At 45.2% G+C, this 17,484-nt stretch overlaps 3 protein-coding genes across 4 annotated transcripts; all 3 read right to left on the minus strand.

Annotated features, from left to right (window-relative positions):
* Positions 1 to 1,636: 1,636 nt before the first annotated feature.
* On the minus strand, positions 1,637 to 7,269 carry atf4a (activating transcription factor 4a). Its single transcript, XM_047016385.1, has 4 exons — positions 7,096 to 7,269; positions 5,427 to 5,627; positions 4,798 to 5,097; positions 1,637 to 3,725 (listed from the first exon to the last, which is right to left on the minus strand). Exons 2-4 carry the CDS (start codon positions 5,476 to 5,478, stop codon positions 2,647 to 2,649), a joined length of 1,431 nt encoding a protein of 476 aa, XP_046872341.1. The 5' UTR covers positions 5,479 to 5,627; positions 7,096 to 7,269; the 3' UTR covers positions 1,637 to 2,646.
* Positions 7,270 to 8,131: 862 nt separating this feature from the next.
* Positions 8,132 to 15,841, minus strand: LOC124464505 (apolipoprotein L3-like). Of its 2 annotated transcripts, XM_047016388.1 has the most exons (12): positions 15,397 to 15,841; positions 12,770 to 12,850; positions 12,248 to 12,415; positions 11,938 to 12,024; positions 11,487 to 11,540; positions 11,148 to 11,264; positions 11,000 to 11,042; positions 10,828 to 10,873; positions 10,510 to 10,639; positions 10,144 to 10,332; positions 9,548 to 9,721; positions 8,132 to 8,944 (listed from the first exon to the last, which is right to left on the minus strand). In XM_047016388.1, exons 1-12 carry the CDS (start codon positions 15,403 to 15,405, stop codon positions 8,702 to 8,704), a joined length of 1,341 nt encoding a protein of 446 aa, XP_046872344.1. In that variant the 5' UTR covers positions 15,406 to 15,841; the 3' UTR covers positions 8,132 to 8,701. The 2 variants fall into 2 exon arrangements, with proteins under 2 accessions (XP_046872344.1, XP_046872345.1); XM_047016389.1 differs by lacking the exon at positions 15,397 to 15,841 and having other exon boundaries at positions 12,248 to 12,395; positions 12,770 to 12,852.
* A 99-nt stretch (positions 15,842 to 15,940) lies between these two features.
* rps19bp1 (ribosomal protein S19 binding protein 1) lies at positions 15,941 to 17,475 on the minus strand. Its single transcript, XM_047016392.1, has 4 exons — positions 17,309 to 17,475; positions 16,904 to 17,086; positions 16,634 to 16,731; positions 15,941 to 16,407 (listed from the first exon to the last, which is right to left on the minus strand). The coding sequence occupies exons 1-4, from the start codon at positions 17,361 to 17,363 to the stop codon at positions 16,258 to 16,260; spliced, it is 486 nt and encodes a 161-aa protein (XP_046872348.1). The 5' UTR covers positions 17,364 to 17,475; the 3' UTR covers positions 15,941 to 16,257.
* Between the last annotated feature and the right edge of the window lie 9 nt (positions 17,476 to 17,484).

Below are 17,484 nucleotides of genomic sequence, written 5' to 3' on the forward strand. Positions count from 1 at the left end.
TCAGAACTCTAAACTCCTAGAACTCTAGAAGTTGGTGGGAAAGCAGATGTTCTTATCGACTGCTGGTGCTTGGCTGTTGAAGCAGTCTTTATCTGTAGCAGTTAACGTTCCTCCCTCCTTGCTCTCACAGTCCCACCGTTATCCTCACTCTTTCTCTGTCTCTCTATCTCTCTCCTCTCTCTCTAGCTTTCTTCCTTTATTCTTCTCTCTCTCTCCCTCCCTCCTTCTCTCTCTCTGGCCTTGGGGGTTAGTAGTGCCACACAAAGGCATGGATGGCCTTCTACTTCTGTGGGAGGCGTGTGACTGCGTGTGTGTGACTGTGTGACTGTGTATGTGTGTGACACCCATGTGAACAGTGTGTTACTGTCTGTGCTAAATTTACACAGCTGCCTGCCAGCTCTCTCCTCATTGACACACACACACACCTACACAACTGCACAAAGATTTAACCCACTTAACTCTCTACATACCAGCACACCACCCTACACGTGACAGGCCCATTTGAGTTCACCATTTAACCCAGATCATTACCCCTCCCTCCCCTCCCTCCCTCCCATACCTGCTGAGACACACACGGTGTGTGTGTGCGTAAGTGTGTTTGTGAGTGTGTGTATTTGTGAGTGTGTAAGTGTGCATGTTTGTGTCTGGTTTTTGATCTAACACAAGGACAGAGAACCCCTGGAGATGTTTTCACAGATGCTCCTCTTTCATTTCCCCTTTCTTACTACACCTCTTACAGTCGTCTCTCTTCTCCATCTAATTTCCTCTGCCAACTCACCCCCCCCTTGTTCTTCATTCCCTCTCTCCCTCTCTCCCTCTCTCTCCCCTGGGGCATGGGAGTTGCTCAATGCCAGGCTGGCGTCAGTTGGTGCCTGACCGGATCAAACCGGTTTCAGCGGTTGGGTTGACCTTAGGTGTGAGAGAAGCCTGAGGACAGAAGCGCTCACCCCCCCCCCCCCCCACACACACACACACATACAGCTTACCAACTCATCACAGGTGCTGAGTCACTGTTAGTTATAGCTTTCCAACGGTTTACTATGCGTCCGCCATTTTGCTCTGCAAAAACGAGTTAGTCTCATGATACAGGGTGGCTGTGTTGACTGTACAAAGGCAGGAGATCAGAACACAACTGCCTGACTAGCGAAACAAGAGGCTGGAGCAGCAAATATAGATAATATTTTCTTTATATTAGGGGAGCATTAGTGGATGTTGGCATGTGCAAAACGGTAGCAGCAACAACCCTGATTGGTGGAGGCTGTCTGTATATGCAAATACAGGATAGGTCCCTGCTTGTGGCGTTCTGTCGGCTCATATTTACAGCTTGTAATGCAACATGCCGCACCGTCACAGGTGTCCAGGTTTAGATACTTCCACAAAGCCACCGCTGTAAACCGTTCCTTATCGCCAACTACAAAAAGAATAGTTTGAACTGTGCGCTTGGAGTCTTCAATAAGGTCCATTTGTAAACCGCTTTGGATTGCAGCATCTCATTAATGAATTAAATGTAAATATAGTGTACAATGGAGTCGTGAGTGTTTTTTTTTGTTGCATCAAAACTGTTCAAAAACCATTCTTAGCATAAATCGATGGGCAGTCATTATATTTCGCAACCAAAAACAAAGCAGAACCACAGTTGAGCGTTGATAAGAGAATCTTTATTAGAAAAACCATAGCAAAGCATCTGGCACATTTGTACAAGCCCAACAAGTCCTCTAAACAAAGCAAACTACTCGTAGCTGACACAGATCTGAGCGGGGAGGGAATACAAATAAATAAAACAACGATTTGTTTTATTTATTTCTTGATGTCCTCCTCGCCATTAAATAGTCATAAAAACAAGGTGGAACTGGGAAGGGAAGTAGCTATGTACAAACCAAACCACCTGACGGCAGAGGCCAGTGTAACATAAGTTAATGATTTAATTAAATAGGGCGGAGAGAGACAGAGAGAGAGAGAGAGCAAGAGAGAGAGAGAGAGAGAGAGACAGAGAGCAAGAGAGAGAGAGAGAGAAGTGGCGAGGCCCCTTTCTGGACTAAGAGTTTCTCAGAGGACAGGTGTGAGAGAGAGAGAAAGAGGAGGGGGGAGGCATGGGGTTAGAGGATGGGTTAAGGGGGTAGAGGGGGGGGGGGGGTAGAGGGAGGGGGGGATTGTGTCTGGTCTTGTGATGTTTGACAATGACAAGAATGTCTAGCAGGTAGTAAGGAGGTCAGCCTCCTAACAAGAGGTATCCACCCTAACTCTAGCTGGACAGACATGACTCATGTGTTAGTATACACTAGACAGAGCACCACTAGTCACTCTGCCCATGTCTGTGTGTGTGACAAACTACAGGGACAAGGAAGACTTGCGCTCACACACACTTCCTCCATCCACAACCACCAAGTCCCAATCACCTCAACTCCTCCCCCAAAAAATCATCAACTTCTCCGTCATCTTTCTTCACATTCAGTCATCCTCCAAGTTCCGTCGATCCCTTCGTTCCCGCGGTCCAAACATCCACACCAGCGCACGGCTTCACAGACGCACCCACCACAGCCACTCCTACGACGCCACCCCCGGTGTGAAGCACGTTACCGGTCTCAGCAGAGCCCCCGGTCCCCTGGCTGCCGTGGACACGTGAACCCCCGTGTTTCCTCCGTCCGTCTACGGCCCCGCCGAGGGCTTGGGGGCGGCCCGCCGGGTCTTGGCCGACCGGACCTCCTCCATCAGGTCTTTGAGGTACTGGATCTCACGGCTGATGGACTCGGCCTTCTCCGCCAGCTCGCGGTTCTTGCTCTCCAGCCCGCACAGCTCCGTGTTCAGCACGTCTTGCTCCACCCTCTTCTTCTGACGGTAGCGCGTGGCAGCCGTCTTGTTTTGCTCCATCTTCTTCAGCTTCTTCTCCACCACCTTGGGCGGCCCCCCGCCGCCCGCCGATTTCACCTTGGGGGACACTGAGGAGGGGGAGGAGGAGGGTTTGGAGTAGGGCTTGGTGCGGCAGGAGCCGGCGGAGGAGGGGGGCGGAGGAGGAGAGGAGGAACAGCGAGCGGGAGAGCCGGAGACGGAGGAGTCGATGCCGGAGTCGCTTTCGGAGTCGCTGGAGGGAGAGGAGGAGGAGGGGGGTGGGGAGGAGTGGGGTGGGGAGGAGGAGGAGGGGGGTGGGGACGAGGAGCTGTGGAGGAGGGCGGGCTCATCCTTGGGGGTGAGGACCACCATGAAGGTGGCGGAGGGGGAGAGGGAGAGGAGGATGGGGGTAGCGACGGTCTGGAGGCCGGCCTCAGGGATAATGGTGATGGTGGTGGTGATCTTGTCCACTTCCAGGACGTCCACTTCTGATCCAAGCTCCAGGGTGAAGGCGGGCGAGAGGGGAGAGGGAACGGGAGAGAGGGGAGCGGGAGAGAGGGGAGCGGGAGAGAGGGGAGCGGGAGAGCGAGGCTCAGACTTCCACTCCACCACCTCGGGCACCGGCTCCTCCTCTTCCTCCATGTCCTCTTCTGGGAGCGGGAGGTCCAGGGGGACGGGGGGGAGGTGGGCCAGCGGCAGGCCCAGGTCGAGCACCCCAGGCTGGGGTGCCGGCAGGGAGGCGTAGGGCTCCAGGTCCAGTTGACTCTCCAGGGAAGCCAGCAGCTCTTCAGGGGAGCTGGGAGGGTTGCCCGGGGAACAGGAGCCCATCAGGGACTCCAGGTCAAAGTCGCTCAGGTCGATCTTCTCCGTCATCCAGTCCATGCCGGAGAACGCATCCTCTGGTGGAGGGGAAGGGGAGAGAGGGATCAAATCAGATGTTATTCCTACAGCCCTTTTCCCCCAAGTAATGTCACAGAGGGGCTTTAAATACGTCCATAGAACTGCCCCTCAACCAACCCTAACCCTCAAGGAAGACGGGGGGGGAAGACTCCCCGTAAGACCCCTTGAGAGAAAAGGATCGCTGACTGGGATCATCTACGTTAATGATTCAAGTGAACTGCTTCCTAAAGCATCGCCAAACTACAACAGAGATATCTGAAACATGGGTCACTCATCCAGCACATCCACCTGCTAAACCAGCTCTAGCACATCCACCTGCTAAACCAGCTCTAGCACATCCACCTGCTAAACCAGCTCTAGCACATCCACCTGCTAAACCAGCTCTGGCACATCCACCTGCTAAACCAGCTCTAGCACATCCACCTGCTAAACCAGCTCTAGCACATCCACCTGCTAAACCAGCTCTAGCACATCCACCTGCTAAACCAGCTCTAGCACATCCACCTGCTAAACCAGCTCCAGCACATTCACCTGCTAAACCATCTCTAGCACATCCACCTGCTAAACCAGCGCCAGGAAAGTCACGCACACAACACACACATGCTAATCACCACCAACAGATTAAAAGGTTAATGATAAACTAGTTGGTTGTAGAGTGTTTTACGACCTCCCTCCCCCTCCCCCAGGAAATACTACACCAGGGAGTCAACACTTAACCTCTGGTGATAAAGGATCTGGGTCACAAGTGTCAACAAAACACCTCCACCCATCCCTGTCACTTCTTCAAGGACAAATCTAGAACCTACTGACTGCTCCACTTGGTAATACGACACCCTTGCATAACCTACCTACTTCCTACAAGGACGACGACTCAAATAATGACACGCCTATAAACGATGACAATGGTGTCTCTGTCTGTGTAATAAAACCTCTTCAACGACCATATCTGAAAGATTAAGTTGATGACGCAAACTGCAGATTAAACGCCTCCTGTGTCGATAGACCTCAGCGATAATGACGGTGGTGTATTTTTCTGGGTGGGGTGTGTGCGAGAGGGGGGCGGAGCCTCACCTTTGCCACCGTCCAATCCCACGTGGGCGTCGAGCAGGTCGCCCTCGCCCAACCAGGGGAGAGAGAGGATGTCCGCCCCGGCCTTGCTTTCCGGGAACGAGGTGTGGAAGGGAGGAGGAGGGGAGGGAGGAGGGGTGGAGGAGGAGAAGGGGGAGGAGGCGTAGGAAGAGGAGGAGAAAGAGAGGGGGGGCGAAAGCGGTGCCCTCCCCTGGGAAGAGAGGGATGAGGAGGGAGAGAGAGCTTCCTCTTCATCTTGGTCCAGAAGGGGCCCCATGGGGTCAGCCGTCAGAAACAAGGGGCCTGGGAGGGAGGGAGGAGGCCACATGTTAACATCCACTACTACACACAGAACAAAACACATTCACTAAGAACACTAACTACACAACAAAAGCCCAGTATCTCTAGGCAGGTACTGCCAAAATCACCAGTCCTTTGTACAACATCCTACCCCAACCCCACAAACTCCACCCTGGGAATCCCTGCTTCAAATACACCACCCTCACCTCGTCCCCTGGGACCCCCCACCTTCAAATACACCACCCTCACCTCCTCCCAATCTCAAACCGTCATGTCCAACACCATCCCTCCACCCTCCAAGGTCCCAATCACCCTCCCCCGCCCCCCCTCACCTAAGAGAAGACCCCCCACGTCCTCCAGTGCCAGCTGACTGCTCAGAGACATGGCTGCTGCTGCTGCTTTTCAGGTGTTCCTGTATGAGGCTGTCAGGAGACAGGAAGTCAGGGGTCCACGATAACGACGGTAGTATTGAGTTCAGAGAGTCTGTCCTGCTGTCCACTACAGCAAAGCTGAGGGGGGATGCTGAGAGAGACCTGGGGGGAGGAGAGGGGGAAGGAGAGGGGGGAGAGAATACAGGAGAGGTGTGATGGTTAACAACCATAACAACAAAAAAAGGGGTAACTTTATTAACAGTGGATGTCATTCACACAAGGGATGTAACAGAGAAATGTTATTGTGTAAGGTATACATATGCCTTTTTTGCAGTGTTTTTTGTGTGTGGAGGATGTGCCCCCCAGAGATAAAGCACATCATTGTGTTTTTAATACAGATGACAATGCTTTTATTTCCTTGAAAGTTTAACCTGATCTCCCATTTCAGAATGCGTTTCCTTCAGTGACTCACGTCTTACTACTAACACCACATCCGTTAAATCACGACTTAAACCAGACTGGTGAGCCATAAGGAAGTGTGGTAATCGAGAAACTACATTTGGTTGGTGCCATATAAACAGACAAGCCGATAAACTGGTTTCACAAGATCTGTATCAACAAAGGAAACCCCTCTTCTATGTTGGAAACGCGCCCTTTCCGTTTGATGTCTTCTTTGCACAAAATGACAAATTTCCTGCATCTGACTACTTCGTGACACTATTTAGCAACACAGCGAGGACAGTGTGTTTGCGTGCGCGCGTGTGGCAGTGCGAGCGCGTGCGCTATTCTTGTCTAGACCTGTCAATGGAAAGTCTATGACGGGCAAGACTCCGCCCACCGCGGGGGCATAACATTTCCTAATTTGGTCATATTTGGCCGGTAACCCCGCCTCTTCCCCGAAGCGGAGGGAGGGATAACAGCCATTTTCACAACACTACCATCTGTCGTGAAAGTGGAGCAGGGAAAGCCAATTGTGCGCCATTTTGAAAGTGCCACGTTGTCTTGTACATGGTACAATAACTACTTAACATTAGCTAATATGACGCCGGACAATACATGCTAAGCCGTTACATGCTAGCCGAAACTGTCATTCATCAGCAAATCAGACGTATTTAGTTAACTTGGCTAAATGCGCACTTGTCATTGAATAGGGCTGATCAGCTGAATAAGAAATGCTGGCTGACTATTTTCAGTAAGAAATTGCTGACCTTGCTTCACACCGTAGTCATTGGACAGATGACAATCTTGACTCTGAGCCGGTAGTTACGTTATTTGTTACATTATTTGTAACTACCGCATTATTTGATATTTAACGATCTGTTTGCTGACATTGCCGGCTTAGCTTAACTGTTTAATGTTTTGGCAAATCGCCTGTACTTTGTTGACAGCAAAGGTAGAAATAACAAGACAACAAAAATAACGACTACAAATCAGTAGCGTTAATGCATAGTAACAGATAGTTGGATAACGTATGATCGATAAGGCATTGTCGACCCGTGTTGACAAATCCAGCTAGTAGTGTTGTTGCTAGGGGTGAGGGCAGGGTCCCTGCCACGCCTGTTGGCCACCATATGGAGTTAAAAATGACAGATAACGAACCATAAGGAAAATATTGACAGTTTCTACTTACGCCATGTTGCCTAAAAAAACAAGTGCACTTGACCGTTGCACTGCCTGGTTGTTGCCGCTGCTAAGGAAGCCGCTGCACGCCTTTAAACAGCCATTTTACGCGGGAGAGCTCACAGCTCGGAATGATACTACGTCTTGTTTGTTGAAGAAGTGCGAAAACGATCCGAAAAAGTCACCTCTGTTTATATACGGTTGCATCACACCCATGCGTATCCCTCCGCTCAAATATTTGCATTGGATCACTCCGCCGCCTACGTAGCTTGTGACAAAATGTTCTTCTATTTGAAGTAGATCCGTATTCTAAAATGTCCTTAGAAAATATAGGTCATATGCTAAATGTAAACATTGCCTCCCAGAAAAAAAAACTGTTAAAGAATACAAATTGAACAGTAATTTATTAGTAATAGCATATATCATTTACCATTCATAATTTTTAATTATTTTAATAAGGTCAAATAGATCCCTAAATGATGAAGGTCCCTTTTCAAAAGTATCAAAAGTCAAAAGTATACATGTATAATTAAATGGTATATCAACAAAGATGTGTAAAGAAAATCAAGAGGATATGTTTTTGATGTAAAATATGCCACCCGTCATCCACAATCACAATGATAACCCCAAATTGTTCAAGTACACGAATATAACAATATAGTTTTTACAGTTAGTGGCTGTGGGTAAAGATAGACGGACCAAAGCATATATTTCTCTTTCATTTAAATGCCAAAAGAACTGCAACTTGAAACTACAGGTTACATATGCAAGATTGCCCTCTGGTGGCAGAACGTTTTTATGTATTACTATTTGACAAATACGGTAGGTCACTGGGTTTAGACTGGGTGGGTGGGGCACTAGTAGACGATGGGGAAACTGCTCCTAGTTTACAGATAACAAGACTGGACATAAATCTAGCTAATCTGGGAGTCAGGTGGCTGAGCAGTTAGGGAATCGGGCTAGTAATCTGAAGGTTGCCAGTTCGATTCCTGGCCGAGCCAAATTACGTTGTGTCCTTGGGCAAGGCACTTTACCCTGATTGCCTCGGGGGAATGTCCCTGTACTTACTGTAAGTCGCTCTGGATAAGAGCGTCTGCTAAATGACTAAATGTAAATGTAATCGTCTCAATCTGGATCGATTGAAAGGTTCTCTCATTGTAGGTCAAACAATTCCTCGGTACAGTAGGTAGGCCCACATTCACAAGAGTCAAAATGAGGGCAGAGACAGAAAAGGAATCAAGTGTATAAACGTAAAGCATGATATAAGTGTAAAACATTATAAAGGATTAAAAACATAAAATATCATATAGGTGTGAAAGTGGACAACGTTTTGTAAGATTAAAACGTAAAACATAAAAATGTAAAAACAACCCAAACAAACCCCATTTCACACCAAAAGCCAACTGTGCTGCCACAAAGACCTTTCACTCCTTCACTAACTCCTTATTTATGTCTTTCACTCCTTCACTAACTCCTTATTTATGTCTTTCACTCCTTCACTAACTCCTTATACATGTCTTTCACTCCTTCACTAACTCCTTATACATGTCTTTCACTCCTTCAACAGCTCCTTATTCATGTCTTTCACTCCTTCAACAGCTCCTTATACATGTATTTCACTCCTTCAACAGCTCCTTATTCATGTCTTTCACCTTCACCAGCTCATTCAGCCCATATTGCAGCTGCCCGGCCACTTGGCGGATCTTCGCGGCGAACTTGGACTCCAGGCCTTTCTTCAGCTTCTGTCTGTCCTTGTTTGAGTAGAATAAGTCCATGCCCAGGGAAAAGCCATTCAGCATGCCTGATGCCTTGCTGCTGGCATCCATGGCCCTGGCAGTGTCCCCTGCCACCTCTACCACCTGGGGGCGAAGACAAAGAGGAGGGTAATGATGGTGGTCGTGATAATGATGGTGATAATGATGGTTGTGGTGATAATGATGATGATAGTGATCATGATCAAGGATAATAATGAGGATGATGATTACGGTAATGATAATATGGATGATAATGACGTTAAAAGCCATCCCCATCACCGCCTTATCAATCTACAACTGTCGCCATACTCAAGTCTACTCTCCCCAAAGACTCACAGTGTTGCAAATAAGGGGAAGGAGAAAGAAAATGAGGTCATGAAGGTAGTGAACATGTGGGTCTGGTAGTGAACATGTGGGTCTGGTAGTGAACATGTGAGTCTGGTAGTGAACATGTGGGTCTGGTAGTGAACGTGTGGGTCTGGTAGTGAACATGTGGGTCTGGTAGTGAACATGTGAGTCTGGTGGTGAACATGTGGGTCTGGTAGTGAACGTGTGGGTCTAGTAGTGAACATGTGGGTCTGGTAGTGAACGTGTGGGTCTGGTAGTGAACGTGTGGGTCTGGTAGTGAACATGTGGGTCTGGTAGTGAACGTGTGGGTCTGGTAGTGAACATGTGGGTCTGGTAGTGAACATGTGGGTCTGGCTCTACCTTGGCCACCCTCACTGCCTTGGTGTGGACCCCAGTCAGGACGGTCAGGCTGTGCATCCTCAGGGACCCCATCCCCCTGTTGATGAACTTCAGACAGGCCTCCAGGTCGTCCGTGTGGGCCCTGTAGTCCTGGAGGACGGTCTCTATCTTCTTCCTGTCCTGTGCGACGCTTACCTGAGGAGTGGAGAAGAAGCGACCAGGTGACTCATGGGTAGAAACATCTTAAACCAGAACAGACGCAGAGTTCAGTTGGTAACCGGTCATCAGATTTAGTTTATTCTCTAAAGGAGATGGAAGGAGATGGAAAATGACATCCTTATTACAGGGAGTCAGGTGGCTGAGCGGTTAGGGAATTTGGCTAGTAATCTGAAGGTTGCCAGTTCGATTCCCGGCCTTGCAAAATTATGTTGTGTCCTTGGGCAAGGCACTTCACCCTACTTGCCTCGAGGAATGTCCCTGTACTTACTGTAAGTCGCTCTGGATAAGAGCGTTTGCAAAATGACTATATGTATTGTACTGAATCATGTAGAGCTTATTCTCTAAAGGAGATTGGGATGTATAAAAACTAATAAACAGAGGAGAGAGCGGCCACTCACTTTGTGTGCGATGGCGGCCGATGCACCGGTGACGCCTCCTGCCGTGGCAACGCCGACCCCGATGGCAGTGAGGGCGAGCGAGGCCCCGAAGGTGAACGGGGACAGGACCACGCCAGCCACGGCCGCGATCCCGCCCACGGCACTCGTGGCACCTCCAGTGATGCCAGCGATCTTAGTGCCCTTGGACACCTGGGACGGAGTTTGAATCAAAGTGGATTCATGTAAATGAAGTCGCAATTTTTTTCCTTTTTCTTTTCAGATCGTTACCTTTTCATAAGTGAATGCATATTGATGCATGTTACATCTCAAGTGTGGGTGTGTGTGTACACAAGTGCGTCCATTTGTGTGTGTGTGTGTGTGTGAGACCTTGTCCAGGTTATCTGCGATGCTAAACAGTTCAGTGATGTTGTTTTTCATGGACTCCCCATTCTTGTTCAAGAGCTGTTCATACAGCAGCAAAGCATGATAGATCCTCTGTGCTTTCGCTGAATATAACCTTCACAGGGAGAAATATACCATTCAGTAAGAAAAACAAATATCCAAACTATATTAGTTATTAATAAAAAAAACCTTAATGGGAAAATAAACATGTTCAGGGTAGGAACAAAAATAGTGTCCAAAAACTCTGTAGCTTGATGATTCTCTTTAGCTGTCTCATTTGTGCATTCGTAACATATTACTTACACTCCCTCTCCATGTTTCAATGGTTGATTTTCCAGGTCTTTCCATGCTAAATGTACAAAATAGAAATACAAAGTTTAAACTGTAAACATGTGTGTTTTTGAATAGCTCTCTGATTATTCAGTGGTTAACCTGCCACTAATGAGCTTCCAGAACCTGTCCTTCTATCGCTTACAAATCACTGTCTTCCACCATTCCATTAGGAACTCTGGGTCGTCCTATAACAATAGAAGAACATTCTTAAACAAACAAAGGAACATTCTTAAAACGATATGCATTCTAAAGTCTAATGCCTGCGACAGTTGGGAGTTTGTTTACAACACCTTGATGTTGTCTTGTCGTTGGAGTTGTTTGCCTTCACGCCAAGTGTTGACTGAAGTCTGTCTGAAAGGAGGAGGGCTCTGGCTCACAACCTTATAGGATGTTTGATGCATCATTACCTGAAAGAGTTTAGATATAAAATAACGCTTTAGTAATCTAACTACAACTGAGATAGTCCATTCCCTCCGGCACAGATTTTATGTATTTTAGGAGTACATTTAATGGTTAATCTACATGGAAGTGGTTGTATTATATAAGTTCCTTGTTAGCTAACTTGAACCAAGCAAGTCATCCTTAAAAAAATTAATGAATTGTTAATTTAGTTAATTTAATTCTCTCACCGTGTAAGACTCCACAGCAACCTCTTTGTAGTATCCATGATCTCTAACTGTAACCTGTTAAAAAAAAAAAAACCTTCAACTATAACCTGTTCGGAATATGACCAACTGTAACCAGTCAGAAAAACCTAAAAATGATCTATAACTGTAATTGTCCTCAAAATGACAGATACGGTAGATGTATTTTGCATGGATATCAGACCAGGGTAAATTACAGGAATTGTAACCAGAAGTGTATTTGACTTTGACTCACATTTTGGGAATTATGCTTAGTTTAATTGCACAAGGATAATAAATCATACTCTCAAAGCATTAAGGAATTTTCCTTTTCTTTTTTATAATACTAATAATTGTATTGTGAAAATGTTGTTTGTAATCACATAGTGATCTGGATTCTTTCATAACACTGATCTGAACGGTCAATGTTTGTAACCAAGCAAGTGATGTGTGTCACCTTTTTATCCTTGGCAACCACATATTTATTTGTGTAAGAGGCTGGGTCCTGGTTGAAGGCAGGTCCCTTGCTGTCACCCTCACCGACCTGGAGGAAAGGTGACAGGACCTGTCAGCTTCACAACGTGGGCCCAACATGACAACAGTCTCCATAGAAACTAAACAAAAATGCTACAATCTGAACATCGGTAACCGTGATATGTTGTTAGCTGCGTAACAAACTAAACTAACAACTAGTGAAGGAATGAAACGTTGTGCCAGGAAAGAAAACAATGTAATGATTCAGAAAAAATGTAATGTGATAGACAGACCTTGACAAGCATCTGACGTTCAAAGATGCCTTTACTCAAGTCCTGCTTGTCACTTCCTCCAGGCGTGTCACTTCCTCCAAGCGTGTCAGCTCCTCCAGGGCCGGGAAAGCTCTCCAGTCGCTTTACCCTCTCAGCGACGGTCAGGGGCCTGGGGGTCAGGGGGTTAGTCTGGGGGCAGAACAGCAGGACACTCAGCCTCACATCACGGAACTCTGGGGGAGTCGGTTTGTTTTCAAATGTGGGTGGGACAGTTTTTTTTACGTGTACAAAAAAAAGTGTGTGTGTTTGTGAGGGGGGGGGACGACAACTTCCTTGCAGACTTGTTATTCAAAACTTGTAAAATTAAACCTATTCCCCAGACAGAACTGGCGATGTGCGGCTCAGTGGTTTGCCTACAGATCCAAAGGGTTAATCCCCCCCCCAGCCCCTGTCCCCTCCCACATGTTGATTTGGATAAAAAAAAGTGAACACATGACATCTTCCAACTAACAAGAGTACCAGTCTGTCTAGGGACTGTCTTACCATCTCTCCCCCTTCCTTCTCGGGTGAGTCTAAGGGGGAGGTTGGGGGAGAGGTGTAGCTCCATCTCTGCTGAGGTTGAACCTACATGGGGGAGAAGGTCTCGGTTATGTAGGTATGTCCTGTTTTGAAAAAGACCCACTGTGAAGCTGTCCTCGTTCAACTACATACAACTCTGTCTTCATATACCCCTTATAAAAGTCCTGTTTGTTTTCAGATTCATTTGTTTTATATACAGTGCCCTCCAAAAGTATTGGAACAGTGAGGCCAATTCCTTTATTTTTGCTGTAGACTGAAAACATTTGGGCTTGACATCAAACGATGAATGTGAAACCAGAGATCAACGTTTCAGCTTTTATTTCCAGGTATTTACATCAGGATCTGAAGCACAAATTAGAAAATATCACCTTTTTGTTCGAACCCACCCATTTGTCACGTGAGCAAAAGTATTGGAACATATGACTGACAGGTGTGTTTTGTTGCCCAGGTGTGTCCTATTACATACATTATTCAATCAATAAATACCACTGAATGTCTACACTCAGGTTCAGATTGGGTGAGATAGGTTTTGTCTATGCAGACTGTATTCAGAGGTGAAAACAACATGAAAACCGGAGCGCTGTCTTTGGGTGAAAAACAAGCAATTGTGAGTCTTAGAGAAGATGGAAAATCAATCAGAGCCATTGCAGAAACATTGGCCATAGCCAGTACAACCATTTGGAATGTCCTGAAGAAGAAGAAAACTACTGGTGTACTAAGTAACAGACGTCGAACAGGTAGACCAAGGAAAACATCAGCAGTTGATGACAGAAACATTGTGAGAGCTGTAAAGAAATACCCTAAAACAACTGTTAGTGAGATCAGCAACAACCTCCAGATGGCAGGAGTGAAGGTATCACTATCTACTGTTCGCAGAAGACTTCATGAACAAAAGTACAAGGGCTACACCAGAAGATGCAAACCACTCATTAGCAAGAAGAATAGGAAGGCCAGGCTGGAATTTGCCAAAAAGTACAGAGATGAACCTCAAAAATTCTGGGACAAAGTTTTATGGACTGATGAGACAAAGATTAACTTTTACCAAAGTGATGGAAAGGCTAAAGTTTGGAGAAAGAAAGGAACTGCTCATGATCCCAAACACACAAGCTCATCTGTGAAACACGGTGGAGGTAATGTCATGGCTTGGGCTTGCATGGCTTCTTCTAGGACGGGCTCATTAATCTTCATTGAGGATGTAACACATGATGGCAGCAGCAAAATGAACTCGGAAGTCTACAGAAACATTTTGTCTGCCAATTTAAGGAAAGATGCAACCAAACTGATTGGCAGAGCCTTCATCATGCAGCAAGATAACGACCCAAAACACACTGCCAAAACAACAAAGGAGTTCATCAGGGGCAAGAAATGGAAGGTATTAGACTGGCCAAGTCAATCTCCAGACTTAAACCCTATAGAGCATGCATTTTACCTGCTTAAGAGGAGACTGAAGGGAGGAACCCCACAAAACAAACAACAACTGAAAGAGGCTGCAGTGAAAGCCTGGGAAAGCATCAAAAAGGAAGAATGCGAAAGTTTGGTGACGTCAATGGGTCACAGACTTGCTGCAGTTATTGAAAGCAAAGGATTTGCAACTAAATATTAAGTCTTATTCACTTAAATATGTTTTAAGTATATCTGTTCCAATACTTTTGCTCACATGACAAATGGGTGGATTCAAACAAAATGTGATATTTTCTTAGTTGTGCATCAGATCCTGATGTAAATACCTGGAAATAAAAGCTGAAACGTTGATCTCTGGTCTCACGTTCATTATTTGATGTCAAGCCCAAATGTTTTCAGTCTACAGCAAAAATAAAGGAATTCGCCTCACTGTTCCAATACTTTTGGAGGGCACTGTATATATATATATATACAAAAAATCGAAACATCAAATATAAATATATAGTTTTCAAAATAAAGGTTAATTAATTTATTATTTACTTTTTTACTCTCCTGATACTTGTGCATTACTCAAGGATTTATATCTCTTTACACTTTTGTTAACACTTTTTATCTGTCATGCTATCTGTCCTTGGTGAGTAAACATGAATGGGATTGTAAATCTCACCTGTTTAACAAGTTTGTTCAGACTGTCAGATAATCACCAGACACTTTCACTTTCACCTATTATCTTGTTTACGATACATTCATTTCATTTTTCACAAGTTTTTTAAATATATAAAACATGGTTTCATTACAGGGGTTTTCAAACACTTGTATCTATTGGAAGACAGGACCAATTCATGTTACTCCTGCATGATGTGGCTATGCAAATGAGCTTCATCATTGTGTATAAGCTCCCTGCCTTTATTCCATTTATGCTTTCACACAAAAACAATCAGACAATTGCAAAATGCAATGGATTCATAACACATTGTCCAAAATATTAAACTTAATTTTTATAAAGGATATGCATATATATTTAAATCTATTTAATCACATTTACAACATGTGCATTGAAGCTGTCAAAAATCACTTCTGATAAATGAACTCTTTAAAAAAGAGTGCTTTAACACACATATGGCAAATGCTTCAATACATAAACTTTAAAAAACAACTACAAAAAACAGTTAAGTTGAAAGGTCCTTTACCTTTTTCATGACTGCAGCTTGAATCTTCCTTCTACACTGAAAGTGTGTTTTGTGCAGATAGGTCTGTCCTGCAGAGCATCAACACCCAGAGAGGGAGAGAGGGAGGTAGAGAGAAAGGTAAGTAGAAAGAGGGAGGTCAAGAGAGAGGAATGTAGAGAGAGGGGGAGGTAAAGAAACAGGGAGGTAGAGAGAGGGAGGGATGGAGACAGGTATGCCTACACAGAGGGCACTGCCATCTCCAGGATGAGCCAGTCTTTCAACTCTGTCACTGTCTGACATTGACCTGATTCTCCCTTTCATTATGACAGACTTTGACACTGATTTAAGTTTTACTTAAAAGGTTTGAGGTTATGAAAATATAACTACATAGGTGTGGTTAGGCATCTATGAATCATGAGGCTGCATTTCTTTCGGTCTCTAGTGTAAGAAGTAATTGCGGTATTGTTGTGGATTGTTTTTTCATTAACAGCAAATACCCGTTCTGAGTATGTCTGACATCTACATAATTTGATTTAAAACAAGCATGTTTACCATGTACAACTTATCATTGCAAAATATGTTTAATTCTTATTACAATTTCTAATAGCCATGTCAAAATGAATGAAAAGTCGATTTCAAAACAAACAGGCAACATGCAAGCATCGTAGCCCTTCTTGTGTTCATCCTCCTCGGAGACGGAGGATGAACTAGTCAGTCTTTCAAAAAGAACAAGCTAAATATTAAGCCGTGTTGAAAAAAGTTGTCTCTTCTTTCAGCAGAATTGTTCCATAGTGCACAGCCCAGAGTGTCTTTGGAATTCAGTTCAGAATAGAACAGATGAACTGATCAGAACACAACACAATGGAAAAATCCATTAGGGATCTAGTTGGAATCCTCCACAGTTCTGCCAAAGTATTCTTTCTGGAACTGTTGGAACTCCTCTTCTGTGAAGGCAGATTCCGGTTCTGGAGCCTTTTTGACATGAGGGTCAGGACGATACCGAGACTGACGTCCAGAGTGTTGGTTGAAGATCTGAGCAAGCACAAAAAACATACTTGGTAAGTCTTCATCTTCACCATCATCATCAAGATGATGACATTTGCTCCGATAAAATAAGAGGCAAGTTAATCAAAAACGCTGATCTTATCTGCTGAGGATGATTAACAACATTCCTAAAGGAGGCTCTTAAAGAAGTGTACATCACTATTTATATGCCAAAGCCTGAAAGGGAAATAAAGTTTAACAGCTTGAACCCGACCTTCTTGGTGTCTGATTCCGTCGTTTTGTAGCCAGTTCCCAGGAAGAGGCTGAGGTTCTTGCTAAGCTGACTCTTTGGCTGTTTCTTCTTAAATTCCTCTGGGAAAGATAAACAGAAAATTAGCGATTAAGTCTCTTGCACACTCTATAAGACAACAAAAATCCAAAACTTCCATAACAAGGTTCAATATGCACAGGTAGCGTTCGATATGTGTGATACATAATACACGATTTCATTTGTGCCATGTTTTGTTTAAGACCCCCAACTCACCCACGGCAGATTTGATCCTCTTGTCTTTGACAGTGGTCTTGGCCTTCCCCGTCCCTAGACGACCCTGCAGCCGCCGAACCTGCTTACTGACGCCTTGTCTGTTGGTGCCAACCAGATCCATTACCTTAGCTTTCCCCGGCGTCTGAATCTTCTTAGACTGGCCCTTCTGCTTCTTACTGGCGTCTGGTTTTGTCATGAGTAAGGAGAGGACAAAGTCGATATAAAACGAGGTTGAGAAGAGGCAACAATGAGTCGTTTGTATTTTAAATCGTGGCATTTCAGATGGTTCACTTCACAAGTAAATGTTTTAAGATCATAAGAACGTTGCCGCTATTAATGAGGTACAGTAACGAAGATGCTAGCTAGCGTGAACGTGCTAGCTGGCTAAATAATGGGATTATTTACCTTTGATGTCATTGCTTAGCAGTTCCAGTCCTCTCCTTATCATTGACGCCGACATTCTACAGTAAAATATTCTATAGAGAGTTGTTTGCAAATCAGTTCTGAATAATTTCTGTGAAAATTACATGTGAGCACAACTTCCGGCGAATTGTGTTTCCCTTATATTGTTCGGGTGGATT

This window comes from Hypomesus transpacificus, unplaced genomic scaffold (assembly GCF_021917145.1).
Source record: "Hypomesus transpacificus isolate Combined female unplaced genomic scaffold, fHypTra1 scaffold_354, whole genome shotgun sequence".
Taxonomy (NCBI): Eukaryota; Metazoa; Chordata; class Actinopteri; order Osmeriformes; family Osmeridae; genus Hypomesus; species Hypomesus transpacificus.

Excerpts from the sequence above, each read along its gene's own strand:
- atf4a (XM_047016385.1), bottom strand. The coding sequence starts at position 5,478 with ATGTCTCTGAGCAGTCAGCTGGCACTGGAGGACGTGGGGGGTCTTCTC. Across the intron at positions 5,098-5,426 it reads CGTGGGGGGTCTTCTCTTAG|GCCCCTTGTTTCTGACGGCT; the intron begins GTGAGGGGGGGC and ends CCTCCCTCCCAG. Across the intron at positions 3,726-4,797 it reads GGGATTGGACGGTGGCAAAG|AGGATGCGTTCTCCGGCATG; the intron begins GTGAGGCTCCGC and ends CCCCTCCACCAG.
- rps19bp1 (XM_047016392.1), bottom strand. The coding sequence starts at position 17,363 with ATGTCGGCGTCAATGATAAGGAGAGGACTGGAACTGCTAAGCAATGAC. Across the intron at positions 16,732-16,903 it reads GAGGATCAAATCTGCCGTGG|AGGAATTTAAGAAGAAACAG; the intron begins GTGAGTTGGGGG and ends TATCTTTCCCAG. Across the intron at positions 16,408-16,633 it reads CGGAATCAGACACCAAGAAG|ATCTTCAACCAACACTCTGG; the intron begins GTCGGGTTCAAG and ends GTGCTTGCTCAG.
- LOC124464505 (XM_047016388.1), bottom strand. Across the intron at positions 11,541-11,937 it reads TGGTTGCCAAGGATAAAAAG|GTTACAGTTAGAGATCATGG; the intron begins GTGACACACATC and ends TTTTTTTAACAG. Across the intron at positions 8,945-9,547 it reads AGGCAGTGAGGGTGGCCAAG|GTGGTAGAGGTGGCAGGGGA; the intron begins GTAGAGCCAGAC and ends CTTCGCCCCCAG.